We start from the raw sequence: 26386 nt of genomic DNA on the forward strand, positions 1-26386 counted from the left end.
AATTGTACAAATCTACTCAAAGTGTCTGTGGCAGTCAACCCTCAGATGCAGCTCCTTTAAGCTGCCAGTGACTCCTTCAAGTATAAAGATAGTTCAAAGATACCTTCAAGAGTAGATATTGCAAGTGTTAGCAAACATGCAGTGGTAATGGTAACTTCTGAAAAGCAACAAGCTGTTGACCAGATTCAAGTAACATGGGTTTTCAGTAACACAGGGCATTAGAGTGTGCTTCCTATACATCCTTATGACTAAAAGGGAAAGAGGACTCCTGAAAATGCTCCAGGACAAAGTAGGAAATAAGGTCATCTCATAGAGGCTCCTTTCTATACGAACTGCTTGGGGAGCCTAACTTCCAAGAGAACTTTCCCCCATGGTCCAGGATGAAGATGTCCCACTGACAGGTACAGAGATGGAACACCATGAGTGCTTCTACTTCTGTAGGGCTGTATGCCAGGACAGAGATGCTGACAGCACATATCCACAGCAAAGTATAGATGGTCAAGCTCCTCTAAGAAACTGAGATTACAGTGTAAGTCTCAACAGTACTCTGGGAACCACTCAGATTTGGTTTGTTGGACCAGCATCTCGGGTAAAAACCCTGATGGAATGCCTCTAGAACTAGACTGCATCATTTCTTCTCTCTTCCCTTCCTCTCAAGTCAGGGTGCAAGTAAAAAACTGGGCACAACTTCAGTCCCCTGCCCAATTGCACACACATCTCCATGGAGCACTGAGATTCCCACAGGCTGACAAGAGAGAAAACAGGTACATACCTGTCATCCGCAGACAATTCATCTCTTTTTGAAGCCACGGATCATCTGTAATAACCTAAAGTTAACAAAGAAGAAAGCAATTATAAAAAACAATTGTTTTCTTAAACATAATAAAAGTCTTAAGAAGAATTTATGCTTTACAGTTAGAATCCTATTCCACAAATGCTTGAGTTTCTAAAATTAACTAGTAAAAGAGATACAACATTGGTTTGTCAAGCAGTATGAGTGCTGCTGCACCATCGTAAGAGTACGCACACTTGGGACTCTCATATTTATACTCAGTATTACGAGGCTGAGACTGCACAACAGTAGAGCAGAAGTGTTTGATATCAAGTATGAGTTTGTTCTTAAACAATAATTCTTGTTATTTTCAAATGCAGAACCGAGGACACAGGCAAATCCCATGGCTAGGAGCAGCAGGAATCAGTTCATACTGAACAAACAAGGCTACACAGATCCAGAGACTGCATGCTAAAAACTGTAGCTTATGAGACTCCTGCCTGTGCCCAGACCATAGAGATTGTTAGAAAAATCACAGCTCTAAAACTTCCATAAAAGAAACTAGTGCTTTAGAATGTCCAGTGCTTTGAACATGATGGAGCAGTCACAGAAACAAGCTCTCATTCAATAAAAATGGTTCCCTGGGAGAGAAAATACAGTTATGAGAGCCGGCTGATTAACAGCTATCTTCCAAGCTCACCAAACAGTGCGACCTGCACTTGCTGTTTCTGTATGCTCCCAAGCACTGTGTATAAGTAGTGTTAGTCCTGACATACAACACCATTATTACAGTAGAGCAAGTAAGGGGCAATGTTATTCTTTACCTGCTTGAGAAATTAATCATCTCGATTATTGCCACAGCTGCAGTGCCTGTTAACCTTGTGTGAAAACAGTTCTCACTTCAGACAGGGCACCTTCCCTCAACATCACAGAAAATGTAAGACATCTCAGCATTTTTAAGCAGAAAATAAGCACATGCAGCTCTCTGAGCCCTCGGATGCAGCTCTGGGACACACCAGGCACCGAGCTCTTCGTTGGGCACTATTTACATAACTCCAACCACCCAGTTGTACAGGTCCTCCTGCATAACTAAATTATTGCATCTCTCACTCCAGCACTACTTTCCTCTCATTAGTTGAACAGCCTAGAGGCCCCTGAATTCTGACTACTCAAAAGTACCAAAACAACACAAAACTTCAACAGAAATCTTAAACAATTTTTTTTTCTGGTGGTGATTTATCCATACAAATACATACATGAATTTGTCATATATGCGTATGGATATACAGCAGTAGAAATAACACTAAAACAGTATTAGCCTTTGCCAGATATTTCTAGAACAGTCTGTCTGCATTGACAAAATGTGTACCAGTGCAGTAAATGGCTGTAATGACACTATTTTCATCACAGATGAAAATACAAGAACACAGAAGGATGGTCTGTTAAGTGTTAACATAAATCCTGTTCACAAATGCAAATCCTAAACATGACTCTTCTGCAATATATGGGGTGAACGCTAAATGTCAACTGCTTCTTTGTAAACAAGCCCGTAACAAAAGCAGACAAACAGCAGTCTAAGCATGCATAAATGAGTGCAGCAAAGGCGGCTCGTTACCTAAGCCTGCTGCCTAGGCAATTAGTGTACAAATGACTCAGGATTTCCAGAGACTCCAGGCATTCATTCATCTGTGGTTTTACAACAGTTCATGCACAAAATCTACCGTGTTTTTGTGCTCATTTGCATCAACTAGGAATGACACCGCAACACTCCCTGCTCCTTGTTTTCCTTTGTCTTATTCTGCTCTTCTCAATACCCTACTCTGGAAAACTGAATCTGAATATTCATCTCTTTTCTTCCAGTCAATTGCAGAAAACTTCCATGATACCAGAGGGCACCATGAGGAGCTTCACATGAGCAGGCAGAACCCAGCACCAACCTTATGGGACAGTGCTGCCATCACGCTTCACAAGTAATTAACTGAATGCAGCCAAATTACCAGCATGCATTTCCATACATTTTGCATTGTTTTTATGGTGGAAAAACAAGTTTTGGATTTGTTTTCTTCATTTCCAAGCCCTACTGTTTCCTGTCTATGAAGTTTTTATAACCAAAAGACAAGACAGAATCACAGAACCATGAAGATCATCTAGTTCAGCCATCGACCCATGCTGTGACCGATGTAGCCCATGTCACTCAGTGTGACATACATCCTCTTCCCGAACTCCCCCATACAGTACTCCACCACTTCCCAGGGCAGCCTGTAGATAACAGTTTGTGACGCCCTCCATCCACCACCAGATGTTCGCTGGTATTCACCACACAGAACTACGCTGGTGCAGTTTCAGACAGCTAAACAACTACCTAGAGAGAAAAACAAAAGCCTTATCTTAAATCACTGATGGCATTCCTAATAGCAGGCTGACACCAGTGGGCAAGAGCACTGTTATTCGATATCAAAATCAAATGCATCCACTCAAGAACAGACAAATGCAGCTGGAGTCGGTGTGGGATTTGCAGTGCTCCACCATGCCATCCCTGGGAGCTATTCCTGCCTGTGGAACCAGCACAGGGCCTCGACATGGCTATTAGGGTTCTGGCTGCATGTAAGCCCGCTGTGGTGGGCCTGCGAGCCTTCCAAGTGAGGTCTCCGTTCATCGCGGCAGGAAGGCAGGTGGCCGCCCTGTGACAGAGCCTCAGCAGCACACAGTCCCCAGCACACAGTCCCTCCTGGCTTGACGGAGAGGGGATGACCCTATGAACGCCTTACCCAAACCGCCTGGCACATCGGGCCCCAGCACCTCGCTGCCCGCAGTTGTCTGTGCAGGGCCTGCAGTGAGCACCCCCCGCCAGCCCCGGGAGCGGGCACACCGCCTTACCCCAGCCGCCGTCCTCCCGCAGTGCCCCCGGGGTGGGCCCGGCACCCCGTGTCCCTGCGTGGGGCACCAGGCGGCCGCCCCGAGGGGCTGAGCGGGCGCGGAGGACAGCAGTACCACGAGCAGCCCGGCCAGGAGCCGCCCAGCCCCGCACGGCACCGGGCCGGCCCGCGGAGCGCCGCGCTGCCCCGATCCAGACCGGGCCTCAGCCTTCGCATCCATCCGCCATCCGTCTCCTCCCACCGCGGAGAAGGGCGGGGGGACGGGCGGCGGGGACCTCCTCTTTGGCCGAGCCGGGCCGGGTCGGGCCGAACCCGATGGCGGCGGCCCCAGAGTGCCTGCGGGCGGTGGGGCTGCAGTTCTTGGCGCGCTCACTGCGGGTGCTGCCCGCCCTGCTGGCCCCCGCCGTGCTGCTGGGGCTGCTGCTGGGGGCCGCCGCCGCCGCCCTGCTCTGCCGCTGCGCGCTGCTGCGGCCGCGCCGGCGGAGAGAGGTACGGGGCAGCCAGGCGGGGGGCGGGTTCAGGCCGGGATACACGGACATAAAGTAGCGAAAGCGGTTTTGTGAGCGTCCCCGGGGCGGTGCTGGGCCGGGTCCGTGCGTCGTGAGGAAGGCAGATCTCCGCTGCGCTGGGGTTGCTCGGGTGCGGGCCCGGTGTGAGCCGGATTGACTGTGTGAGCTCAGTGCTGGTTCGGGAGCCGTGTGATTCACGACACTCCTCTGTTCAGCGTGTTTTCAGTGCTTTACCAATGTAAACACCGATATAAACGGCTCCAAAAAGACACCGCTTTAGGTGCAGATGTGTTCCAAATCCTGGTCCGTATCCTTGGACTTGTTTTTAGCTGCCCGCGGCTTTGTCTGTCACAGGGAGGTGAGCTCTGTTTGTGAGGTGCTTGGAAACAAACGTGCATTTCCACCCTACGACGGGAAGAACAGTCCAAAGAAGGAAAATGTAGAGCACAGAAGCGTTAATGTTCCCTCCCAGCAGTAAATCTGCGCTGAGGTGCATGTGTGAGGATGTGGGAAATACCCAGAGGGTCTGCTTGGCCTTGTTTCGTATTTGCACGTTTTCCAGCCATACCTATCCTGCTGCATGCATCTGTCTGCTAAGGCTGAGCATCACTGAATCCTCATGCTCCTGACTGCTTTAAGTCGCAGATTTGAAGCTCTGTTTGAAGCCATACTTTACCCTGACAATGGGTTTGCTTCAAATAGTGGATCAATGCATCCTGTGCGAATGCAAGCCTCTCTGATTCAGTTTCTCATTTTTTCTGCTTTAATAGATGGTATCTTTATTGTACCATCACTACCAACTCAAATGTAGCCTTGTACAATTTTATCTTTTTTGTCACTTACATCAATAGGGAATAGAAGCTGTCAGTTCTCTCTGGCCTAGATCTTTAAATGCATTGAGGTGCTTAAATGCCATTAAAATCAATGCTGCTGCTGTAAAAACGTTGTTTATTTCCAAAGACTGCCACATACAGAACGCACTGCAGGGCGGTCAGATTGTGCCCTCGGGTCTGATTTCCCAAACACAAACGGGGCAACCTTAGGCTGTACCATTTGCTTTCATGCACTGTCTGCCTCAGCTATGCTGTGGTGCAACCTTCTGGATGCAGTATTCTTACCATACAGTTGCTTTAATTTGGCAGTACTCTTCCTGTGTTATAGTTACTACTATAATATAGGAGCTACTATACTGGAGCTTCTGTATAATTACAATTTTACAGCCTTCTATATCCAGAATAAAAGCAGGGGTAGCAGGTCTCAAGCATGTGAGTTAAGCTTGCAGAGGAAGCAGTGCCTGGAGAACCACAGTTCTAGCTACCAGTGTTTGTCACACAACCCAAGTTAATCACTCATTTATGTGGGACTTGGATGCATGCAGTGCCTTATTGATCTGAGGATGTGTGCATACAAGGAAAGTTTTACAGAACCTTTACAACGATAGCTTCAGACACTGTGGTGAACTTTTCTAGTATGCGTTCTATCGATGAAACTCTCCTTTTATACTTAACATCATTGCTAGAGGCTCTTTGGGTTAGAGTTTGTCTCATTATGATATTAGATTATTTTGATGAAGTATTACAGTAATTACAGTTATACTTAGTTTTATTCAGCTTCTTAATGACACAAAAGGGAAGCTTGGTCTCATTTCAGTTGTTTTTGTAGATACTGTTTGGGAGGAGATGCAAATGTGCAAAAAGGGACAGAAATAGAGAGGAAGAAGATGAGATTAGAAGTGTTGGCAGAAAAGAAATGAATCCTGGAAAATTGCAAATATTGTTAAAGTTATACAGTGGACATATAAAGGAGTGGAAATGAATAGTGGGTGAGAATGAGTAGTTAAAGAATTAAGTTGAGGAAAGCAAGTTCTTATTTTGGAATGGCTGTGGTGTGATATACAGTGGTGAATCCAGCTTGGCTAATTCCACAGCTCTCAGTCACTCAGATGAAGTTTTATGAATGGTTTGGGACAAATAGTCCCAAAGATTGCTAACGTGGACTTGTAGCTGTTCTTTTGTCATATAGTAGGTTCTTGGGAAACAATGTCTTCAGTTCACCACATCTTGGAGACTAACCCAAGAACACAATCTGTATTCCGAGCATCTGTGTTCCAGAAAGGTGATAGAGGCAAGTCATAAGGAATGAAATCTATTCAAACCCTAAGCAATTCTCTATATACTGAGAAAATTGACTACTTTATACAAGTGACCAAATAATTCAAGGAGAAATTTTCCGTTAGAGTTACATGCATAGTGGCAGAAGCCATATCATTAGACTACATGAAAAAGCAGTTAGTGGAATGAAAAGCTGAAAAGTAAAAGAAAGAAGTAGTCAGGGTAGGGTGGCTGCCATTTTCTCCTTCACTACAAAACTCCTTGCAGTGTTATGTTTGGATGCACTGACTGACATTATTATTACTTTAGGCTATGCTAGTGCACTGAGAAGCATGCGTGCAGCAGAGCACTTCGTGCCTCTGTAGTCTGTGTCCATACCAGGGGATGTGTTTGTTAAGAAAGAAAAGACCAATTATATGTGTTGCTTTTAGGGAAGGAAGATGGTGAATGCTTTATGATGGTTATTTGTTCTTGACAGGAACTTTCTCAGACATAAAACTTCATTTAGGAAGTATTTCTCATGGCAGGTGTGCAAAAATATTGTACATGCTACTCATTGCAAACAATTGCAGACAATTTTAATTAGCTTTTTTCAACTAAGAATTTGAACAAAGACTGTGAGCTTGACACCATAGCAGTAAGACGTTTTGAGTGCAGGGGGATTGATTTGACATGTTTTTTGGGTAAAAGTTTTACTTCTGGGTTGACAAATGAAATTTGTAATGTTCAGTATTTTAAAAGAATGCATCCTGCATATATAAAATTATTGTTCATTTTCAGTTTGTATTTTTCCAAAATTATCATTTCCAGCTGATACTGAAATCATTTTCAGAACGGAGACATGAATGGTCTTTGACAGTAGCCTGGATATCCTCAGATGATTCTGCATGATCTCAGAGTTATATTTTACTGTTTTATCTCGGAATTTCAGAAAGATGATTCCCAGAGACTTCTGGAAAGTTTCAACTGCGATGAAAAAGAGGATCCTCTCACCAAAAGTGAAGCAGAACCCTATACAGCAAAAGAGGAGATGGTGTTGGAGGTAAAGCTGGGTTCTTTGGAGCGTATGTCTATTTTGCTGAATGTATTAATCAGCACAGTAAGGGCTGTGTCCCAACGGTCTTGACTGTAGTGGGCTTGGAATTGAGCCCTTAAAAAGAATTCAAAGAAATTGTGGGAAGGAGAATTAGTGGTGATAGCTTCTTAGGAATGCAGTCATTCAGGCATTCATTTCCCTTATGAATTCCATTTAATTTGGGCAACTGTCCTTGTACATTTCCATCAAGATACCGAAATCTCTTTGGTTGTTGGCTTCCTAAGTTTTGCCTAGTGGAAAATGTTCACACTACTGACAAAGGAAGAAGTATTTAAGTACTGAAATCAGTCCTGTTAGTTCATAATGGATTCTTTCCTTGAGAAGTCTTATTAGAGAAAATTTGAGAGTGATAAAGTCCCCTCATCAGGTCTTATCTGGAACATGTACTTTTTTCCAGTGCCTCCTTAATGTATGGATATAGAACTGAGTTGGATTGAGTAGATCAGTGGAAGGAAATAGAATAAATATACTAAACTGAATACATTAGAGAACAGCATCCTCAATGTCTTTCTCATATAGGGAACTCTCCCATCAGTTGTCAGCTGAAGACACAGTGCAGAGGTCAAGTGACCACAAGTAGTTGAACACCAGTGTGGTGCCCTGGGATTCATGGACAAATAGAAAAGTAATTTGGAAAGAGAGTGGGAGAAGGTATAAATTTAATGAACCCTCAGTCAGAACTTCTAATCACTCACTTCTTTTGTGGTAATCTCAAAGTAATCATGAGAATGAATCCTATGGTATAGCTGTTTGCCTTTCACCCAATGCTGATTTGACTGCACTTGTTAAGTTAAAAGTTGTGGGTAGAAATATTTAGTAAATGTGCAGTTCAGATAACACTATTATGCATAAATTAAATACATGCAGAAAGTGTCAGTTAAAGCCAGCGAGCCTGGTGCTTAGCTTTCAGTGAGGAGTGGTTCCAGGACAAAGAGATAACAGACATTATTGTAAACATTTTAGCCTTGGTTTAAATCCTGGCAGGCAATTGCTCTTCATTTCACTTTTGTGATCAAGAACTGTTACAAACCATCGTCGGTTGTTTTTTGTGAGTTAAAGTACAGTATAACGATTGAGGATTGATTAGATTCTCTTTTGGAGTGCAAATCCTGTGAGAGAACTTGTCAGTGGTATACATTTATGAATATTATCATTTCTGAAAATGCATCGCAGTCTGTAAAAGGTGGTCCTTCATAACTGTATATATCCCAGGCAAGGTTGCTCATTTGTGACACATTAAGAAATAGCCTTGTTATTTGAAAGGGCTTTCTGCCATTTATTTGCCAAACTTCTGAAGTTATATATGTTTTTTCTATTTGTTTGTTGCAATTCCCTGAGGCTTTGGCTTTTACTACTATAAAATTGTCAGTTCAGGGAGAAGCATAGATGGAGAAATGTTTTTAGTGAGGTTAAAGCCTTTAGAAAAACAGATATTTTCATTCTGAGATCTTCCACACTGCAATAATACCATAATTACCGTATTAATAATAATTCTATATTACTCATGCCTGCTGAGAAGCAGAATGTATTAGCTCCAGCACACTATGATACAGCTTTATGACTGTGGACTGAAGCTGCTTTGCCTCCAGCCATTTCAGAGCAATGAATCTGTCAGCTTCTATTCCTGAATGTATGCTATAGCAGTGGGGCTACTCAGTATGAGAAAATGTTTTACATACTGACCCCCTTGCTTTTTACTCTATTAGTAAATCCAAAAATGGCTTCTGCAAGTAAAGGAAACGGAGATGGAAAGGTGCAGTGATAAGAGTCTAACAAATGACGTAGTTTACTCCTCTCTTCTTATCTTTATTTTTAGATTTCAGAAGTGCTTTGATATGTTCTAGAAAAATCTATGTAAAGAAAACTGTTTTAACAAATCGGATTCTTATATTTTTCCCATATTTCATATGGGAAAAAAGAGAAACAAAAACCAACAACAAAAATCCCCAACACTAATAAGGCTAGAACAGGAAATCTCCTAGCTGTTCTATCTGTTGCATACATCTGATCTTTTAATTGGACATTCATAATCTCACAAAACAAGGCTGATTATCCCATTGTTCCAGGCAGTGGATAGGAAAGAGGAGGAGCAGAAAGTCAGGCAACATGAAATAACAGGTACTATGAAAAGAATATATTTTCTATAAAAAGTTCCTTGGAAGAGCATTGCTATTTTCTCTAGATTATAGGTGAAAGATTGTACTATAAAAGTTATTTCTTGGGGGGAAAAAAAAATAGTTTTATTTAATCTACTGTTTCTTTATTTAAATTGGAAGGCACAATTTATAGCCATGATGATATGTGTGGAGTTTATCTCTCAGTATTTTCTATTATTAAGATTATTTCAGTCTGTTATGCAAAATCTGTAGCTACTGCTAAAAGAGAAAAGAGGGAAAATGAAAATAACTTGTGAATACCGACTATTGCCCATTTTCCCTTGCAGGCATAAAATATTTTGGAGCAGCGGTGATGACAGAGTTTTCTTTTCTGGGTTTCCTACCCTGACCTGAATGAGTCCTAGGAGAAGACTTCACACCAAAGTTGAAATAGTCAATAAACAGTTATCAATTGGAATTTCTAAGTTATATAATCAAAGAGGGGCATGGAATACTTACAGTGAACAACTGTCAGATCCACTGTCATTCTCTAACTTTAATTGTTTTTTCTTCTTTTCCACACAGGAAAATGAGTCTCCTCTGAACAGTAATGTTACAGCATTTGCACTGAAGGCAAAAGTCATCTATCCCATCAATCAGAAATTTAGGGTATGGCTTTAGACTCTACTTGTAAATATCAATGGCAGTAGTTCTGAGTCAAAGTAAATTGCAGTCAAGTACCAGAAGAAAATTTAATGCCAATCTGTTTCAAAGGGATCTTTGTTTGTTTATAGGCCATTGACTCAGGAATTGTTTTGTAAGGCATCAGCTGCTTTCATCTCCCTCTGAAACTTGCAGTGCTTTACATTGTAGCCAGTCAATTTTCACTGCAGTCAAGGAACCTTTTCTTCCCATTAACATTAATGGAGGTTGTATCTGCCCAAGGAGATATAAGAAAAAAACACACAAAGACCTGCTCTTCAGAAAAAAACACACAAAGATCTGCTCTTCAGTGAGGAAAAATGACTCAAAGCAGATAACCTCATCAGATGAGTACTTTTCCAGGCAATGCAGAAACCTGTCAGGATGATAAACATTAATTTACATGGAAACACTTTTGTTGTTTATGTTTAATTTTTTGCTTGAAAGCAAACGCTGCAAATTGATGAGATGTTTATTTCCAGATTGTGTTGTATTAATTAACCTTGTAATTTTTTTTTTTACTGTAGCCTTTGGCAGATGGCTCATCCAATCCATCTTTGCATGAGAATCCAAAGCAGGCAGTTCTGCCTAATCAGGTAACAGAGGCATCTACATCAGGCAGCCTAGAATCCCTTAGCCAGGGAGACAAGGAGGACTGTAGTTCCTCCACAACAATACATTCAACAACGAGTGATGACAGATTTCAGGATCGAGCCTTCTTCAAGGTAACCTGCTTCCCTGAAGTGCTCACATGTGAGAGGTAAGCAGTAAACCAGCCCTTGTGTCTAATTGTTTCTTGGTATGCTGTGATGGTTTTCAAAACAACCAACGAAGGTCTGGCATAAATGAAAGACTGGCCTTGAATGCACATATTCACCTCAAGACAGAGTTATAGGCTTATAACCCTAAAAACAGTGGTTGGAGAGACTAGAAAAATGCATCATACTGACCCTGGAGGGCGGTTTCTAGTTTTTGAAAATCTGGGAATCAGAACTTCAGAAGTGCAGTCATGTGAGAGGTATTATCACTGTTAATGTAAGGAGAGCCCTTTGCCTCATATATTCTTCACTCGTGCAGCAGATTGTTGCTAAGCTAATGGAGCCTTCTATACTGCACATCTTCAAGTAATACAGCTGGTATCTTGAGGACTGCAAATGACAGTGGTCATTCTCCTTGATTTAATAAGAACAGTCAACATTATGTTGTCTTTTTCTTTTAACTACACTATGCAGATGAGGTATTCCTAAACAAATAAATACATATCTGTATTCTCATTTGCAAAAATAAAGAAAATCATATGTACATCTCTGTGAGGTTTGAAGAAGATACTATGAAAAATATTTTCTAAGTATCCACTCATTTGAACAGTTTTAATTAAAAGCTTTGTTTTCCCTTTCCTGTAGCTATTCATCCCTGTATTCACCGTGCCTCTTTCTGAAGAGAATTGCATCTCCAACTTTGATAAAGCACTATTTTGATTTACTAACTTCTATATAGAGATGTTTTGTCTGAATTAGAGGACACTGTAGAAATTATCTTACTCCTTTTCTAGGGGCAATGGAGAATTTAGTGATTAAATGAAACTATTGTATGATGCTACTTTTTTGTGTGACCTCTGTTTAGATTGGTTTTTAACCCTTTTAATCTTTGTTTTAGTTTTGATGTTAAGCTCTGCCTTTGCAGTCTTCTTTTAAAAGAACTCATGCTTCTTGATACTGAGCTTAGAAAAGAAGAGCATGTGGTAGGTACTCATGTCTCATTTAGAGTTATTTGATTTGAAATTATTAACTGAATAGAATATCCTATTAGTAGTAGAATATCCTGATTTTGTGGGACAAAGGAATCAAGACACCCATTTAAACCAAAGATGGCTACCTATATCAAGGCACAGCATTCAAAGCTGACAAAAGAAAAAAAGAAAAAGATTTACATAAAGCCACTGAATACTTGGTTCAGATAATTATTTAATGGTGTATGGTTGTGATCAAGTATGGAATCACTTCCATTACTGAGTTTTAGCAGAGTTAATATAAATCTGGACATAAATTGCATAGCTTTCTCCTCACCTTCCTTCCCAATCTCTTAAGTTTGAACAGACTTGTCATTTGGGATACAGTTTGGTAAATGCACTAGGAATATTTCAAGGAGTGAGATTTTCTGGGCAAGTTTCTCCCTAGCAATTTCTCTCCTGGTGGATTTGACTCCCCTGTAAATAGATGAGAAAGGGAACTTGAGATTGGCTTCCAGAATGGAGTTTAATTTGCTCAGGAAATGTTAAACTTGATCTCAAAGTTAGTCATAAATTTGGAAAAGAAGGTAAAGTATGGTGATGTAACTGCAGAAACACTGAGAAGATTTTACTCACTTTGTGGCCCACCAGAAATTACCTCAAGAGGATGGTGACTGACCTTTAGCTGAAACTTTTAGTAGCTTTGTATTTTTGCTAGCAGGGAACCAAGGCAAAAAAAAAAAAGCTACGAGTATGGGCAATAGTTTCTTCATTCTGCACTTGTTTCTCTGACTTCAAAGTTGATCTTTCTTAGAGTTGATCTAGGAAAAGGAAAACAAGTCCTCTTTAAGTGTTTTCTTGACTCTTCCCCCCTCCCTTTTATTTTTTTTTTTAAACAGTATGTGATGTGTTAGTGTTTTGTGTTCACAACTTCACAAAACTCTGTCCAAAACATTGGCAAGTGAGATCCAAAACGTGGCCACTTAATTATTTTCTCTTCTGCTGGGCAATAGCAACATTTTCCAGATTTTGCTGCTTTTAATATATTTAATTTAAAAACGTAAAGCATATATGTTTAAAAACAGGCAACTTCACCATCTGTTTTTAAACACTTATGTAATGTCTTCCAAGTGAAGACAAAGATTGAATTGTCTTCTTGAATTGTCCCTAAAATAACGTTTTTTAAAAGAGACAAGACATTTGATAATTCAAATTGCCCCAGGGTTCAAAACCGTCCATTTGAAGCAAGTAGTATTTCAAACTTAAAAAAAACAGAACTGGAATATAGTTGTAATTTTTTTTTTAAGAGAAGGTAGTTAGAACTTCAGATAGTTATTTTGAGTTACAGGTTTTATATGAAAATGTTTGGTACTCTATCTGGTATAATACAATTGAAATCATTATAATGAATATGCTAATATCCTTCAGCTTAGAGCTTTCTGTTTTCAAGTGGTCTAGATACTCTCCAATAAAGGGTAGTTTTGAATGTGTCAGATTATGTCCTTGTCCTCTTCTGAACATCCAATACTCTGAAGACAAAGAATTTTTCATAATGGGAATGCTTTGGAGTTGCTGATGATGTTTCTATTATTTTGCTTATGCCTCAATGTAGTTTTTACTGATTAATTTTAGTACAGATTTTGTGATAAATTCTGTTGATTTTATTCAATACTTTTAATTTTTTTTCTTTTTAAATAGATATTCATTCAAATTCTCAAAATATACCTCTCAGACTCCAATCATAAGAAGATTACTGATGATTTGTTCAGGAAGACATTTTTAATTCTCAAAAATGTAAGTGTTTGTTGGTTGATATTCCAGACAACGGAATTTAGAAGTTAATTCCACCAATTAATGGGGGCTTCCACCACAGGCTATCTCCCCTGTATTTTTAGACAACAATGTCATTTGTAATCCAATTAATAAGAAATATGAAAAACTGTCTTGTTACTTGATTCTCTGAATTACATTATCCTCATTTCCTCTTGGTTGTTATCTGAGGAGATCAGGACAGTGATGTTTTTAATCCGTTAAGAATAAGAGTATTTTGTAGTTGAACCCACTCAAGTAAACAGAACATTCTGAACCTTGTTCTCTTGAATTTACTAATTCCTAATTACCAAGTCTTTGTCAGGTTTCATATATCATTACAAGTGATAGAGCTGTAGGGAATAAAGTATTAGAAGAAAACTCAATGTTCCTATCAAGGGAAAATACAATTACTTTCCTCTTTGTCCTTCATCAAAATCCATTTTTTACTTAGGGACTAGAAGACATACTTTTGCAGTCAATGTGCATTTCAATTGGATTCACTATTTTTACTATTACTAGAAGTAAAGAAGGCTGTACAAAAAAATTAAGCAAAATAGGAGAGCTACTGCTTCCTCATTCTGCTTTCCACATTAGTATCACAGGAAAGTCTGTGTTGGGAGGCACCTGTGAAGATCATCTGGTCCAATCTTCTGTAGGGCTTCCAGTGTCCTGTCAAGCCAAGTCTTCAGTATTTCCCATGGAAGACCACCATTTCTCTAGGCAGCCTAGTTCAGTATTCAGTTGTTCTCTCAGTAATTGCTACTCTTTTTTTCTTAATATACTCATGAAACTTTACATTTAGGCATTAAAGTCAAGTCTGCCAAGCTTGCTGACAGCTAGTTAATATTTTGTTTCTGCAGTCCCATGATTTGTGAATCAGTGACAGGAATCTCTACAGTTTTACCCAATGAACAGAACGTTTATGTCAATTATAGCAGGAAGTCTTTTGCCTTAAAATCACTTGTCTTGCTTAAATCCCTATGTCTAATATTAGTTAATTGTAGTTACTAAAAAAAATGAGATTTGGTGTGTAAATCCCTCTTTCTAATGGACTTCAATTAATCACTTCAAATTATAAACAAATATAAAATAGATGGCATTTCCCAGTGTAGCAAAACCTTGGATGATGCTTGACAGTTTGGGTGTTCTCATGCAGGTAGCTGAGCTGCAACAAGACAATGACTAGGTTTTGTTTATTAGATACAGCAGTCACTGGAGTAGTCCAGCTGTTTAAGTGTCAATATGGGATTTCTATGCCCTGTATGCTGAAGAAAAAGATCATAAAAACATGGCAGACTTCAGACTGAAATAACACACAAAGGAAAAGGCTGGTTATCGAGGATGTTATGACTAATTTTAGGTTTTTCCCTTATTATTTCTGCATCATAAGACAAATTTCTGAGTTTTTGGTGAAGTTCTTTGTGAAACGTGTCAAAATCTGGTTACATTTCTTTAAAGCATAGGGTGCTGAGTTAATGCATTGACACCCAAAATCATGTGGTGTAAAAAAAAAATGCTTGTTTACATAAGGCTTAAGCAAATGAAGGACCATCCATTGCATTATTAAGCTACTAAGTAAGGGCAAAGGACTAGTATATAATAATAATTGTGTGGGTTGTAATTTGTTCCTTATGAACATTACAGGTGTGTTCATCCCTGTGTGTTACCACTCTGCAGGAAGCACTGTATCTGGATATGTATCTGTACTCAAAACACAGGATGTATGCTCACAGCCGCTATTTAAGCTAGGTACACATGTTAAAGTAAAATCATCTGTGTTCAATGATGAGTACAAAAGCTCATGGACCACTATCTAACAAAACCTGAGTTTGGCAGAGATTCACAACAGTACTCATGTACTAATAGGGATGTAATATTTGCATTAAGTGTGCCTGGCAGCTCGGAATTACTTTTTCCTCTCTTTGTCACAGGAAGCACATTACCAGGAAACAGTTTTTCAAACACCTTTTTAGTTTCATTTGTCACATGCAAGGATTGGCACCAATTCACTCTTGAAGTTGAAATAATGTACTTTTTCCTGATTATCACTTTTTCTTTCCAGGATTTTGAAGAATTACAGAAGCAACTTGATTCCAGACTCCAGAATACTGAGATGTCAGGAGCCCATAATTCAGAGTACCAGACTGTAGAAGACTTAGAAAGGAAAGAAAGGGAATATTCTGAACACATAATAGATAATGTAACTTTTTAATTTTTATCTCCTTAAATATTATTTTAATGTTATTCTTTTGAAGAGAAATGCTTTTTGATTAATGTCAGCTAGTCATATTTAGTACTTAGAAGGTTCATGAAAGTATTTTTATAGTGCTCCAGTGGAGTATTTCTAACTCCCTTTGTTAGTCACTGTTTTTATACACAGTTGCATCACACTGGTTTAGATAAGAGAAGCACCTACTTTGTCAGATGTTGAGATGTATTTCAAACCTAGGTATAGCCTGACTTTTAGGAATTTTATCATAGTACCTTGTTTTCTTCAATGCCACATAATTAAAAGACTAATAAGAACATTCTTTTCAGCAGAAATGATCACTAAGAAAATAATTGCAATACAATCTTTCAGTATACTTGGCATATTTGCTTCAGCAGAGCATTTTACTTCAGCAGTTCTGCATATTATGATAAATCTATGTTTATGTAAAAAAATATTGTCTGATTATAGGTATTTGATTCTTAAATGATTTTTTCTCCTCAGTAGTGTCACTGTATCCAAACTAGCTTACTTTCTAAAATATTGGAGGTTAAAAACATTCAGTATATCACTTTCTAATAAACTGGGTAATCTGAAAGGTAGTCTACTTTCTGGTCCCATTTCTGAGGTTTAACAAATCTACTGTTGATAAAAATGAGAGATTCACAAGTCAGACTGATGGCTCTGTGGGCTGCCTGCACTGATTGACCATGGCATAGCAGCCCTGAACTAAACAGCCCGTTATCTCAGTCTTGGGCCCTTATTGTAGAGGAGTTAACATTTCTTTAGAGCTGATGGTTAAGTGCTTCACTAGTAATTTTCTCAGTTTTGATTTATAGTGGAAGTCCTTGTAACAATGGTAAACCTCTGTGAAGTTTCTTTTGCAATTTAATTTTGTTCCTTGAGAAGTTGGTTGTTTAGAATTGAGAGTCAGTCACATAAAAGCTCCATGGCAGCCTTGCCAAGCAACATGAGGCAATTATTCACTTATGGCAGTCATCCTTCAGTGGGTCTGTCACTCTTGTGCTGGCAGAAGCTTTTCATCCATGTTTAAAATGATTTTCTCTATGCAGATCAGGACTTTGAACTAATCCACTCTTTGCCCAGTAATAGAAAGGTTTTTGTGGCCATAACTGCAGAACTCACAGATCTTTAAATCTTATGTGATGTATCACATAAATCTTGGTGATAAATACTTTTTCTTATCTTTAATGCATACATCACAGCCTAATAATATATTGGAATGGGCACATGCACTGTGCCAATACTGCATAAAGCACTTAATTCCAGCATAGTTGATAGAGCGGTTATGTGATGTGTGGCTACAAAAGGCTTTGATGATGAGAAAGATTAATATTCTTAGTTTTCCTTTTTCAGCAAAAGTGATATTTGACTGAAATGTCCACTGCTACAGATAAAGAAACTTCCCAGAAGAAAAAGTTTATCCTTTCTACTTTTCTCATTAGCAACATAGTGGGCTTCAGTAGATGGGCAACTAAACTTTCTAAGAATTGCACAGAATGACTCCTATTGCAAAAAGTCAAGATTATCCAGTCATACCATATACTGGTTATGTGCCATCAACACAAATCATAATACAGTAAATAGTCTCAAAATATAGCTTCATGCTGTGATTAGTACTGAAAGCAGTCTGTAGTTTTAGTGACTTGTATCTCATAGTAGACTCCTGTGTCTCCCAATGTAATGTAATACCAGATTATTAATGAGGAAAAATGGATTGTTATTGGATTCATATTCAACAGATGGAAGCTTTCTGGAAGCAGATTGACAAAGCCCAGCAGGTTTTTTGGGACCAATCAAAATGCTCAAGTGCCAAAGCAGCAAAGATAACGATGGACCTGACTGAGAGGATGATTGCAGTGGAAGGCTTATTAAATGAATCTCAGGATTTGCAGGCAATGGTAAAGTACAAAAAGAAGTAAAAGTCAAAAGATATTTAGTCAGTCTGAACACAAAGCACAATGCAAGTGTATAAGTCTGTCAGTCCTATATTAAGAATGCTGAAAACCACTTACTCCAATTGTGTGTCTTTCAGCTTCATTGCTAAGAGCTCAGTTCCTGTTGCACAGCACACTAGACAATGAACCCCAATTCAGTTCTATTATAGCTCTCAAAATACAGTTTAGGCAGTCATGTTAAGAAAAAAGTGATGTACATGATATGAATGCGGCCAATGAGCAAGGAACAAGAGATCTATGATGAGGGAGAATCATTACCCTGGACATTAAGACTTTTTTCTTTCAAAATATTTATTCCTCTTTGATTGAGAAATCCTAATTTAGATGAAGATTGTCATTAGGGAGTGATTCTGTGTGTCTAGTGACTATAACTGTACTTGAAAACCCCTACCATTTCATAGGAATGTGGTCTTAAAGAGGAAAAATAAGCTTAGATGTGCATCAGTGCTTTTAAATCTAACAAGATCTGTCAGATATTTGGTTTACTTCACGCAGGAGATGATGAAATGGTTGCTTGGAATTTATAGATCAACAGTACAATCAGAATCTATCCCACTGCATTTTTTTTTTTAGTAATTTGAAGGATAAATGGATCACTAGCTTTATTTTTCTTAATAATAAAAATAGATAGAAGTTATTAATTTGTATATTTTGCAGTGGAACAGCTAAGGAAATCAATTTGACCATGTTCGAAGGCAATTTTGGCAGCTGATCACATTTGACCCACACTGTGCTACTGTACAGTTGAACAGTTCTTTTGAATGGGCAGTCTTGCATTTGGAGACATGATAGAGAAAACATTAATACCTGAAGTAACTACCATTATGCTTGCATCAAAAGTCACAGCCTGTGCATCTCCAATAATTGGAATAGTTGTCTTATTTTTTCCAGCCTTTCATCATTGTCCAAAGCAGTTCCAGCTTCACTCAGGAAATCTTGTTCCCTACTGTAATCCTGGTTTCTTCTTTAACAATGTGATGGAAACCATTAGGCAATTTTTTTAAAATGTATTTACTAAACTCCAGCTTACCACAGCCTTGATGAAATCCTAGTAGTATCAAAATCAGATGTGTACTCCACTCAAAATGAAGGCACATAGTGGTGTGCCATCCAGTATCTTCAAGAGATGTCCAGGACCCTCATGTTGCCCTTTGTCCATCTTTACCCTTTGAGTATTTGAGTTTGTCCTGGGAGTTTAATTTTTTTCCCCTGTACTACTGTCATCCTGATAGGTGCAGTTAGTGAGGACACTGATTTTCTATTTGCTCTTTCAAGCGAACATGAAGTAAAACCTGCTGCTATCCTAAATAGGTCAGGAGTTTTGGAACTACTTAAGTACCTCAGAGTTACTATCCATACAGTCTTGAGAAGTCTCCTGAGTTTTCTGTATTGTTTAGAATTTAATAATTGAATTAAAGGGCATGCACGACCAAAGATTCTGAGTTTCTAAGCAGGATATTTTGTTTGTTTTAGGACATTCAGGAAAGGTTATTTAACTGGGAGCTTATGGTAAAAGTGGTTGATTCACTGAAATCCTGTATACCAGAAGAGTGCAGGTGTAGATTGAATGTGCTATCAAATATTCTGGACCATTTAACTGTAAAGAATAAACTCTCAGTTCGACAAAAAGAAGAACTTCTAACAGACCTTCACAAGGCCTTCTGGGAACAACTGGCACATTTCACTAATGGTGAGTAGTTAGACAAGAGGTCGCAGTTTAACTAATTTAAGTACAATTTTTCTTAATTGTATTAATTAGTACAAAAGTTATGGCTTTGGTCCTGTATGCCTCTGTTTTAAAAGTGTGTTGATGAATTGGCCAAAAACACTATCCTTGTGAAGGCTAGACACTTCACATGGGAACTTTGGCTTTAAGCCTCCCAGATCTTTTTCCTAGGACTACTTCAAACTTATTCTACAGTTCATATATTCTGTACCTTATTTCATTGATTTGAAATTTGAATTAGAGTTACACATGCTGCAAGCAGTTTTAATATTTCTCCATTTACTCTTTATGTACTTGGCATTGTTGGTGATATTGGCTAACGTTAGGGATAATAGCAGCTGTATAGGTGAAAAATGTCTTTTGATCAACTACTAGCATAAGGAAAAGGTGCCCAAAAAATGTAACTGTGTTGCCACTCTTGGGAAAAGGTAATGTTAACAGTTAGAATGTTCAGAAATTCTTCTCTTTTAATAACTAAGATACTTAGAAAAAAGTCTTTTCCCTGTACACCTTTTCAGGCTGACTAGCTGTAAGTTACACAATAGTAATGAAATCTAAGCTTACTGACTTAGGGTTTTCCCCTGTTTCACTACAGGTGTTATCTATTTTATCAGGTAGGGTATGGAATTGCCTCTAACTGCTTTTAGAATGACCTGTGAACAGTATTAGTCATAAACTAATAATGAGAAAAAAAAGAGCTTACCTTGTTCTGAAGGCAAAGGCTTGCTGAGAACTCCCACAGAAGGCAATCTCCAAGTAGAAAACCTTTACTTCTGGCTGCCAGACCTTAAATGAGGTTAGGGAGGGAGTGGACCCAGGGTCCACCCTTTCTTGTTGAACAGGTGAATTGCTTGCACCTGTGCTCTCAGGGCTAGCCATCTCTGTTCACTAGATGCTCAATCACTCGTTTAGGCTGTGAGTTAACACTTCCAATACACCTAGCATCCACCCTCTTTAGAAATCTACCCCTAACTTCTCTAGTAGGTGCTCAATGAATGGTTTACAGTTTCCAGTCATGGAAAATTTTAGTATGTGTTCAGTGAAAAAAAAGTATAGTGAGAAGTACTTTACTGCTGATCATTATTACTAGTGCTGTATGTGAAGTTGTGCCCTGCAATGAACAGAGACACCTACAGTTCGATCAAGTGAAATATGCTTAATAAAAAAAAAACTCTGAAGAGTTGATGTAGGTTATGAGCTCCTTAATACATCAGTTATGCTGTACCTATAATTAACAAGTGGAGCACAGAGCCAGCAAGAAGCTTTGCTCCTAGGCAACAAACAAGAAAGTTGAAAGAATCAAGTAGTGTTTAAAAATAATGATTGCTACATTTGTTCAGGGGACATTTTTATTGGAGGCTTTCCCATATTTTCAGTGCACTTTCAAATGTTTTGTCAGTGAGTCCTCAGTCTGTGACCGTGTATGATAAATGAACATGGAAAAAGTAGCATGCACAGTGAGGAGCAGGTGAGGGAAGTGGATGTTTAGTCTTGAGAAAAGGAGGCTGAGGGGAGACCTCACTGCTCTTCACAACTACATGAAATGAGGTTTTAGTGAGGTGGATGTCCATCTCTTTCCCCAGATCAGAAGATTAGATTAGATATCGAGAAGAATTTAGTCACAGAAAGAGTGGTTAGGCATTGAAACAGGCTGCCCAAAGGAAGGTGGTGGAATTGCCATCCCTGGAGGTATTTATGAGACATGTAGATGGGTCATGGTTTAGTGGTGGGCTTGGTAATGTTGGGTGATGGTTGGACTTGGTAATTTTAAGGGTCTTTTTCAACCTCAGTGATTCTGTGAATCTATGATTCTCCACAAAATAATTTCTCCCAGTTAAATCAACTCCATCTGACTCTTCTTTTGCATTCCCATTTATCTACATGTGTCCAGAGTGAATTACGTATCTGGGACAGAGTGTGTAGGGGAAATGAAGATTTTTAGGTGGACAAGCAATGTGATATGAAATATTGAGAAAACATCATAAGCATCAATTCTACTCTGTAGAATGAGGTTCAGGTAGACTTATGAATTTGTAAATGACTTAGAGCAAGAGGAAGAATGAAAGAAGCAAGAACTGGGTCCCAAATATTTCACAGTATTCATGCAAAACCAGAGGAATCTTGACAACTTTTGCAGGTTCTTGAAAAAGTTACTTTGGAAACCCAATATACCTGACATCCAAGTTCAAACTAATAGGAACTGAAGTTCCTCTGGACCTGTTTTCCACACCATATGTTGCTGCCCTTGTCCTTGAAGTAGGATTTGCTTATCTGCAATTCGGTAATGAGCTACTTCTGGACCTTCCTAAAGCAAGAGGGGTAGGTTTGGCTGGGGTGCTGCCGTAGGAATCTGTTTCTTGTATTGAACTCACTATCTACGCCAAAGCAGTACTGGTGAAGGTGAGAGTGCAGGACAGTAGTGATCCAAAAAAGAAAAGATAGATTTAAGTGCCCAAAAGTTTGCATCTGAAAAGATTTTCATAGTAAGAAACAGCTTTGAAATTCTGTGTGGTAATTCCTTGCCTATTTTCTTCACTAACAGATTTCTGTGAGCTTATGTTGTGTGACAGTAGCAGATGCTACTTTCTCCCTGTGGAGTTACAGTATCTAATCATCTGTATTTCATGTTCCAGAATGCATCCAGCAAAGTAAAGACCTCATCCTGAAACGACTGGAGTGCCGTGCAAAGAAGAGAGAAGACTTTAAACACAGACAGAAAACTGAACAAGGGATTCTCCTCAGTAAAGCTTTTCTTATTAGAGATTTAAATGATTTTCTTCAGGTGTGCACATAGAAACGTTCCTTTATCTTTTACAGTGAGGGTAGTGAGGCACTAGAACAGGTTGCCCAATGATGTGATTGATGCCCTGTCCCTGGAGACTTTCAGCAAGGCTGGATAAGGCCCCGGGCAACCTGATCTCATCACTGCAGGGGAGTTGGACTAGATGGCTTTCAGAGGTCCCTTCCAACACTAAGGATGATATGATTCTGTGATTTTTCAAGTCAAAACATGCTTCGGATTTCTCTCAATTCCATAAAATTGGAATTTTTAGGTTCTTCTATGAATCATCAGCACAGGTAGGAAAGGGTCAGACATCCTTATGTCTAAGCTTGCCTTGGGTTTTCTTCCAATGTTGGAATTTTCACATTGGAACCAAGTGCTAAGGTAGGTTAACGCTAGATTGCATGTTTCATCTGAAACATCCTTTACTTAGATACTTTGTGTTTGGTTCAACATAGGAAATCTCTGGGTGAAAGTATCTGGCCTACTTTATTGAATAAAGCAAGCTGCACTGATTTAATTGAACCTTTCTATGAGTGAAATTACAGAGACTCTAAAGACTGTTAAATTTCACATAAGCAGAGGGAAAATTCATTATGAACGCTGGAAGGATACCTTATAAAAGGTTTGCAATAGATAATTTAATATGGTATATGGTGGCTAATGTAATGTTTCCTTGTCCATATTTTCCACCTCTATTGTTATTGTTGAGAATGTACATAAAATTAGAATTCTCAGCTGTAAAATGCTGACAGCTGCATAACTGCTGAAAAAGGCAGAGCCAAGTTATTAAGAAAAAAAAAAATCAATCCCCAATTTTCATGAAGAGAAATTATTTAAGGTTAAAGTGGTTATTTCCAGCAGCATCAAACTTTTGATGAAATCTCATAACTAAGATAAATTGTTATTGGAGAAGAGTCAGATTCCGACTGTAGCAAACTGTCAAACTTTGTTAATCTCAACAATGCAATCTTGTACTGCAGGCCAAGTTCTTTAATTATATTGTGTGAATTAGATAATTCTGTTACTGTTCTTGTATGCCACACCTGTCTGCCATAGTTCTCTTCAAAACTCCTTTTACATCTGAACGAACAAAAGGTTTGAGTCACTCTAGAATACTAAAGCACGTTTTACTTCATTGTCTTTTCATAACTTGGGACTAATAATTCTACCACACAATTTTGTAGCTATTGAGCAGTTAAGAATGTATTTTTTATGCGTACATAATTCCCCAACACTTCCCAACTTTGTTAAACAAAGCTTAGAAATTGTGTCAAGATCTCTCCCCTAGAAAGTTACAGCCACAGTGCTTTGTGCAGGAAATGCTCTATTTTGCATGCCTTAGAAACTAACAACTACTCTTCAATAAAATATAGAGTAATGAGCTGCTTATGACAGGCTGAGAAGAAATGGGCAGAGGTGACAATTTGTTCTTTCTGCTGCAGAAGAGAACATAGTTCTTAATGTTAGGAAATACCTCTGTGCAAATAATAAGGGACAGAAATGTAAGACTTTCTACTGCCACAGTAGAGAGACCCTTATGTCCTAATACAGAGGGCCTTGAGCCCATAGACTCTTTGGAGAGGAAGAAAAATTAATATAGAATCATAGAATCATAGAATGGTTTGGGTTGGAAGGGACCTTTAAGATCATCTAGTTCCAACCCCCCTGCTATAGGCAGGAACACCTCCCTCTAGACCAGGTTGCTCACAGCCCCATCCAACCTGGCCTTGAATGCTTCCAGGGAGGGGACATTCACAACCCCACTGGGCAACCTGTTCCAGTGTCTCACCACTCTCAGTAAAGAATTTCTTCCTAATATTTAGTCCAAATCTAACCTCTTCCAGTTTAAAACCATTTCCTCTTGCTGTGTTGCTACATGCCCTTATAGGAAGTCTCTCCCCAGCTTTCCTGTACGCCACTTCAGGTACTGGAAGGTCCCCCCAGGACCTTCTCTTCTCCAGGCTGAAGAGTCCCAGCTCTCTCAGTCTCTCAGCCTGTCCTTGTAGGGGAGGTGTTCCAGCCATCCGATCATCTTTGTGGCCCTCCTCTGGACCTGCTCCAACAGCACCATGTCCTTTTGTTGAGGGCTCTAGAACTGGACACTGTACTCCCGGTGAGGTCTCACAAGAGCAGAGGGGCAGAATCACCTCCCTTGACCTGCTGATCACACTTCTCTTGATGCAACTCAGGATATGGTTGGCCTTCTCAGCTGCAAGTGCACGTTACTGGCTCATGTTGAATCTCTCATCAATCAGCACTCCCAAATCCTTTTCCTCAGGGCTGCTCTCAGGCCATTCTCTGTCCAACCTGTATCTGTGGTTGGCATTGCCCTGATCCAGATGCAGGACTTTGTGCTTGGCCTTGTTGAACTTCATGAGGTTGGCATGGGTCCAGTTGTCAAGCCTGTTCAGGTCCCTCTGGATAGCATCCCTTCCCTCAAGTATGTCAACAGGAACACTCAGCTTGGTATTGTCTGCAGACTTGGTGAGGGTGCACTCAGTCCAGTTGTCCATGCAGTCACTTGGACATAGAGCTGTTGACCATGATGGCTGTATGTAGCTCCCTGATTTGAACTAAATATCACAACAATTATTTTGTGCAAACCATCCCCTTAGTCTTGTGGTGCTGTTTTAAACCTAATCTATAGTTCAGATAGTCTGACATTGAACATGTTGGCCTGGATCCTCTCCATGATCCCAGAGCCATACCCATCAAATGCACTTTCTTCTCTGCCTTTCCCACTCCACCCCACCAAGAGGCTCATACCATCATGGTAGCAACTTGCGCATTAACTGACCTTTCTGCTGCATTTTAAGTGGTTGCCATTTAGGGAGGTGGATTTTACAGTGAACTTTTTCCACACTGGCTTCTTCTGAACACAAGTTGGATGATAACGATTTTCTTTTCACAACTCTGATTTCTTTTTTATATAACAGAATGACGTAGATTATAAAGGTTAGAATTCTTACATTCTTATGTCTCCTTCAACTATGTTTCCACTGGAAAAGGAGCATTTCCTTCCTTCCTTCCTTCCTTCCTTCCTTCCTTCCTTCCTTCCTTCCTTCCTTCCTTCCTTCCTTCCTTCCTTCCTTCCTTCCTTCCTTCCTTCCTTCCTTCCTTCCTTCCTTCCTTCCTTCCTTCCTTCCTTCCTTCCTTCCTTCCTTCCTTCCTTCCTTCCTTCCCTCCTTCCTTCCCTCCTTCCCTCCTTCCCTCCTTCCCTCCTTCCCTCCTTCCCTCCTTCCCTCCTTCCTTCCTTCCTTCCTTCCTTCCTTCCTTCCTTCCTTCCTTCCTTCCTTCCTTCCTTCCCTCCTTCCTTCCCTCCTTCCTTCCCTCCCTCCTTCCTTCCCTCCTTCCTTCCTTCCTTCCTTCCCTCCTTCCCTCCTTCCCTCCTTCCCTCCTTCCCTCCTTCCCTCCTTCCTTCCTTCCTTCCTTCCTTCCTTCCTTCCTTCCTTCCTTCCTTCCTTCCTTCCTTCCCTCCCTCCCTCCCTCCCTCCCTTTCTCCCTTCCTTTTTTATTAGCAGAGAATATAAGAATGATCTATTGAAGCACACAAAGCAAGAATTGCCAGTTACAGTAACCCACTCTTGCTCAACCCACAGTAGATACACAACTCCTGGTTATGAATGACACTCCACTTAGATGGAGTTTCTGCTTTGTCGCTTTACCTAGTCTTTGGTGTGAACTCTGTTCAGCTGCATTTTTCAGTTTGAAAGTCTAGTACAGAGGTTTTGCAATCAAATGAACTTTGTGAATTCTAACACAAAAATTATGGGGCCGGGTCATAGGTGATTTTTTATTGTTTGGGTTTTTTTAATTTTAGTCTGACAGAAAGATATAAATTGACTGTGTCCTGACTGAGTTTATTCAGGCTTAATGGGATAAATTAACCTGTATATACAAGCCACTAATATCATATATTGCAGTAGCTGTCTGAAGAAGTAAGAGTTCAGAAATATGAGGCCAAAGGGGGAACGGTCTTAAGGA

At 39.7% G+C, this 26386-nt stretch overlaps 2 protein-coding genes across 8 annotated transcripts in view; one reads left to right on the plus strand and one right to left on the minus strand.

Moving 5' to 3' along the window:
* EVC2 (EvC ciliary complex subunit 2) overlaps window positions 1-3887 on the minus strand; it is a 63930-nt gene extending 60043 nt beyond the window's left edge. For 3 of the 5 annotated variants that reach the window (NM_001079749.3, XM_015285796.4, XM_015285793.4), the window contains exons 1-2: window positions 3650-3887; window positions 773-827 (exon numbers count right to left, since the gene is read on the minus strand). In NM_001079749.3, the coding sequence (NP_001073217.2) occupies window positions 773-827; window positions 3650-3868 (274 nt within the window). In that variant the 5' untranslated portion in view covers window positions 3869-3887. Of the gene's footprint in view, window positions 1-772; window positions 828-1596; window positions 3135-3649 lie in introns of all 5 variants that reach the window. The other 2 variants (XM_025149754.3, XM_046940324.1) reach the window with 2 other exon arrangements.
* A 39-nt stretch (window positions 3888-3926) lies between these two features.
* EVC (EvC ciliary complex subunit 1) overlaps window positions 3927-26386 on the plus strand; it is a 53408-nt gene continuing 30948 nt past the window's right edge. For 2 of the 3 annotated variants that reach the window (NM_001005347.3, XM_015285762.4), the window contains exons 1-10: window positions 3927-4137; window positions 7200-7310; window positions 10046-10129; window positions 10690-10922; window positions 11819-11903; window positions 13590-13685; window positions 15766-15903; window positions 17676-17834; window positions 19365-19581; window positions 22251-22399. In NM_001005347.3, coding sequence (NP_001005347.1) covers window positions 3964-4137; window positions 7200-7310; window positions 10046-10129; window positions 10690-10922; window positions 11819-11903; window positions 13590-13685; window positions 15766-15903; window positions 17676-17834; window positions 19365-19581; window positions 22251-22399 — 1446 coding nt within the window. In that variant the 5' untranslated portion in view covers window positions 3927-3963. The remainder of the gene's footprint in view (window positions 4138-7199; window positions 7311-10045; window positions 10130-10689; window positions 10923-11818; window positions 11904-13589; window positions 13686-15765; window positions 15904-17675; window positions 17835-19364; window positions 19582-22250; window positions 22400-26386) is intronic. The other variant, XM_046940197.1, reaches the window with a different exon arrangement.

The sequence above is a fragment of the Gallus gallus genome, chromosome 4, assembly GCF_016699485.2.
Source record: "Gallus gallus isolate bGalGal1 chromosome 4, bGalGal1.mat.broiler.GRCg7b, whole genome shotgun sequence".
Taxonomy (NCBI): domain Eukaryota; kingdom Metazoa; phylum Chordata; class Aves; order Galliformes; family Phasianidae; genus Gallus; species Gallus gallus.